Source organism: Ixodes scapularis, unplaced genomic scaffold (genome assembly GCF_016920785.2).
Source record: "Ixodes scapularis isolate PalLabHiFi unplaced genomic scaffold, ASM1692078v2 PGA_scaffold2__306_contigs__length_199485367, whole genome shotgun sequence".
Classification (NCBI taxonomy): Eukaryota; Metazoa; Arthropoda; class Arachnida; order Ixodida; family Ixodidae; genus Ixodes; species Ixodes scapularis.
The window spans coordinates 24,647,746-24,652,395 of record NW_024609857.1 but is presented as its reverse complement, the minus strand read 5'-3'; the positions used below and the strand labels follow the sequence as shown (position 1 = coordinate 24,652,395).

Here is a 4,650-nt window from a genome sequence, read left to right as displayed (position 1 = left end):
GCCAACACAAGCACGCGACCGTTAGATGCGTCTTGGCACGTGATTTAATTGGAGATCGCAGAAACAACATGCGATACCCAACAAGGTACACCGGACGACAAAACATCACAAAGTTGCAACAAGGATAAACACGAACACGTATAATTATTTGCTTTTGTTATTTACTTAGCTCCGCTAAGTTGAAATAGCAGCTCCAGTCTGTTTTCGCGCTGACATTGAAGTAATTAAAATAACTATTCCACACACAAACAGCACCAACAGACAGACACAAAGTGAAGACGAACAGCACTGACGTAAACAAAAGCACACCCAAGGGTTGACTGCCACTGCAGAGGACGCGCTAAAGGTTAGGGTGGTTTACAGACATGGAGACTGCAGGAGAGTGAGGGATGGTGGATTGAAGAGAAAGAAACTTTTGCACAGTGCCCTCGTTCACGCGACCGCAGACGACGCGAGACGCCTACAATGAGAGGCAATCGTGTATACGGGGTTGGCGCTACCTTATCTGTCACTGGCGGCCATTGCTCAGCGCATATCTGGTAAGCTCGTGATGGTGGCGAGCTTCCAAACTGCTTTTGCAACCTGCACTTCACATCATCAAGATTCCCGGTCTTGGGAACCTGTAAGTGTGAGCTCGTTCTGGTCATGCCCAATGATTAGTGCACTCAAATGTAGCGTCCTGTGAATGCCCCCTATTGAAACGTGCATACGACCTCACACGAACGTCGTCATGGTTGGGAACGCGGAAGCGTCGTAGAGTCTAGCGGTTCGTCTAGCCCCTGAAACCTCCGACCACTGGTCCAGCACGGAGTCGGTTGCCCTCGTTGGCAATGGCGGCCTCGGGCCCTGTCGGAGCGCTGGACCGGAAGACCACGTCGGCGGGGTTCTTGGACTCGGTACCCAGCTCGTTAGTGACGACTTCGGCGCGGAAGCCGTTCTCGTCGGCGGTGTACGTGACGGTCCTGGTGCGGCCGTCGGCGTCGGTCAGGGTGTATCGGCCGGTGACGCGTCCGTTGCCGTCTCCGTTCTCCTCGTGGGAGTGGCTGCCGTCCACGAGTTGGGAGAGGTAGTTGAAGGCGTACGGGATCGGAGGGCCGTAGAATTCATCTTGGCGAGCCACGCCGAACCGCTGGGCGGCCTAGAATCAGTGAACGACAAGGAGTGAGGGAACATCTGTCTGCCTTGACGTATTTCGTGGTTCATCTAGCGGGAACTATGAGGTCATTTAGCGGTCCGTTCTACGGTATGGTGTGGCCCTAAGGCAAATGACCTTCATGATGTACCGTCTATTTAACATTCATGTATTTAAAGAAAACAAAACGCAACGTCGTGTATTTCAGCGCGTAGGACACGGTTTTTGTTCAGACCGTCAGTGCTGGATACCCTGCATTTGGTTAAAACTTTCCGTAGTACTACTCAGACGATGTGAAGACTGCGCGTGTATGGCTTTGATAAGTACTCAATATGCGCGAGCGGAGAACATTTTATTGCTTTGCAATGATAAGTTATGCCCAAGTAAATTATTCTGAATTAACCAGTGAAGCAAAAACATTTCTCAATTTTGGCGTGCCTTGACTCTGGGTGATCTATGGTAGGCTGTAGGTTGCCATTTATTGTAGACTTAAAAGATATCTCCTGTAAGAAACAAAATTGCATGCGAGTTACCTAAAAGGTTTTCGGCAGCCTATGAATCCCATTATATCAGATACAACGCAAAACAGTTTGCACAAAAAAAATCGACGGACGGTACTCTTTTTATCTTTGAAGGGTCACTTTTGAGCCCACAAAGTGAGGAGCGCTCATTTTTTCTGTAATGTTGTCGTTCAAGGATCTTCAAAATCGTGTCTATCTAGAATAAGAACAAGCGGCGATGTTCAGTTTTCCCTGTGTCCTGAAGTGTTGTCATTTCGCACAAAACGGTTAAGCTTCATTGTGGATATTTGCAATACTTCACAGCAAAGGTCACGAGGTTGATGTCAATATATTTGGGAGCTACGAAAATTATTCAAGTGGCTCCGGCGGTATTATGTCAAGCGTTGTTTAGAGAAATATGTATTTGACAGAGCTCAACTCTATAAGATTGTAGATTGTCAATCAAGAAGACATATTTAATCAAATCATGAGTCAATATTCTGAGTATGTGTCACAATTTTGTTTATGAATTACAAATATCCAACTGAAGCTTTAATTCTCTGTTATATTTTATTTTTTTATTTTTTACCTCACTCAACCTTGGGGTTAGGATGAATGCTGTAAGGGACTCATTCTGCAGATCCGGTTCCTGGTGCTACCTTCCTAAGAACTCTTAAGAATGTTCAGTGAATACACCTCCGTTACTCCGTCGTCTTCAGACAACGTGACAAGCAAACACTTGCAGACGAAAGTGCTGTGTTGGCTTAAATAAAAGTAAATAATACTCACAACAACGCAGGCGCAAGCCAGGAGAAGTGCAACCTGAAACATTAAAAAAAGAGGAATCCGAACGAGGTTTAAATTTTCTTCCTAATAAGTGAAACAAAGTAATCATTTTAGAGATGCCTCTCAAGTGAAGGTTAGTGCGGGACAATCATTCCTGTAACATGCATGTGCAGAGTTTAAAATATGTGGATATTAAACAGTATTGTATACTTATCGCAGATGCTCTACTCGGTAGAATGTATTTAATATATTGGCGTTTTATTTGAGTATCTTGGAGATGTTTTTGAATGGCTGTATCTTGTACTCTAGTTTAGTTACAGTTCTTAAAATCCTGTACTCGATATTGTAATTTTTCTTTATATTTTGACGTAAATTAAATGCAGCGTGAGACCTTTCACGGCAACATGCCCAAATTAACTGCATACAAGCTTGTAGAATCAGCTTCAATAATAATCATCTAATAACTATAGTGGGCATATATTTAGACTTTGCAGGAGTGTTTAATATAGAATACTAAATACTACATATTAATTTATTTTAAGTACTACTGCCGAGCACTTTGTTCGACACTGGTACTAAGTATATATATATATATTTTTTTTTTTTTTTTTGCTTTTGCGAGTTTAGGTAGTTGGAAGACATGCCTTTCTTTTACAACACGTCTCCTCCTTTTTCTCCTCCTCCTCTTGTTCGTTTACAAAATTTGTAACAACTTACACCTTATTTTTTTATTTATTTTCTTTTTTTTTTCACGAGCGTTTTACGGGTTTCGGGACAGTTGGGTGCCTAAAGCTCGCAGGTCTTATCTCCAACAAGCGAGGGACTCCGGTGATTGCCTCAAAACGTTCTTTGTAAATTCCTAGGCACAAATTCGGAGCTTGGTTTATTTTTAAACACAAATAATCTAGAAAGGCGACAAACAAAAAAAATAAAAGCAGACCAGATTTAATATTTTTTATAGCGAAAACAAAATGACGCGCAGATAATTTCCTTTATATCGTCGAAAGAATATAAGCATAAAATTGACGCGAGGTAGTATTTCAATACCACCTATGCCTAACTAACAGGGCCCTTGTGCTGGTTTTTTACGTCGCCTATACGGAAGATGAGCGCTGGGCACTGTAGTGCTCCGTCAGTGTTCGGCTGGCACTCGCGTTCCTTACTAATTGAACCAGAGTCCTAATTGAATGCTGAGGGAACACTCGAGTTTAATCCGCACCCCGCACTTTCCTCCGCAGGGCGACGTAGAAAATTCAACACTAGTCTTGCTATGCGGAGCGAAAATTCGTCTGCTTCTTGCGTAGGAGTTGCAGTCACGTCAGAAATCAGAAGCTTTGATTGGCTCTGATCGGAAGGAGAGTGGGTAGATCTCAATGATAGTAGACTTGATGTCTATCCGCTATCCTTCAATGAAAGCCAATCAGACCTCGGTGTTATGACGTCACTGCGACCCCTGCGCAAAAAGCAGACGAACTTTCGCTCCGCGTTGAGGAGGTGCTGGGTGGCCGTAGGTTCGTAATCCGGGTAGGGCAAGGGGTACAAAAGCTCCGAAGTCATCTTCCCCATACAATGACCGAGAAGGTGCAGCGCGGAGGCGTCGGCGAAATGGACGAGGAATGTTCCAACCTACCTTGTACATGTTGAACGTTTGCGTGGTTTGGTTGTTCCGAAGAGACAGCTAGAATATAACCAGCGAACAGATGCTTCGGGATGTGGATGCCTTGTGGCTCCGTTCATCTCCGCTTTTATAGCGACTCACCGGCCACCAGCTGGTCACCGCCGGCCTATCAGAGACGGCTGCCCTATATTACGCAATACCGCTACCGACGGGGAGAACCCGGCGCCCATACTAAAAGAACACCCCCCTGCGAATAACAACAACAAACAACCACGTTTTTGCTACAGGACCGCGAAGACGAGGACGAAGAAACTGAAGCGAGCGAGCAGCGACTGTGGCGAGACGACGGGGGGTGGAGGGAGAGAGGCACGGACTCCCGGACAACTTTCACTGGAGCCTCCTCGCCTCCGAAACGAGAGGATATCCCTGAGTCGCAGCTTAAATCCCGTCGAAATTAAGTAGAACGGTATCTTCCGCTGAGATCCGGAGTCGCAGGAAGGAGAGGGGACCGCGGTGGGATAGGCAAATGGTTTTCATGGCACACGACTTTACTGTCTTTTTTTAGTTTTTATTTGATTGCGTGTATTTTATGTATAAAATAAGAAAGGCATAAA

General features: G+C 45.0%; 1 protein-coding gene across 1 annotated transcript; it reads right to left on the bottom strand.

Moving 5' to 3' along the window:
* Positions 1-772: 772 nt before the first annotated feature.
* Positions 773-2,463, bottom strand: LOC120846726 (cuticle protein 10.9-like). The gene is made up of 2 exons (XM_040218587.1): positions 2,422-2,463; positions 773-1,138 (listed from the first exon to the last, which is right to left on the bottom strand). Exons 1-2 carry the CDS (start codon positions 2,461-2,463, stop codon positions 773-775), a joined length of 408 nt encoding a protein of 135 aa, XP_040074521.1.
* Between the last annotated feature and the right edge of the window lie 2,187 nt (positions 2,464-4,650).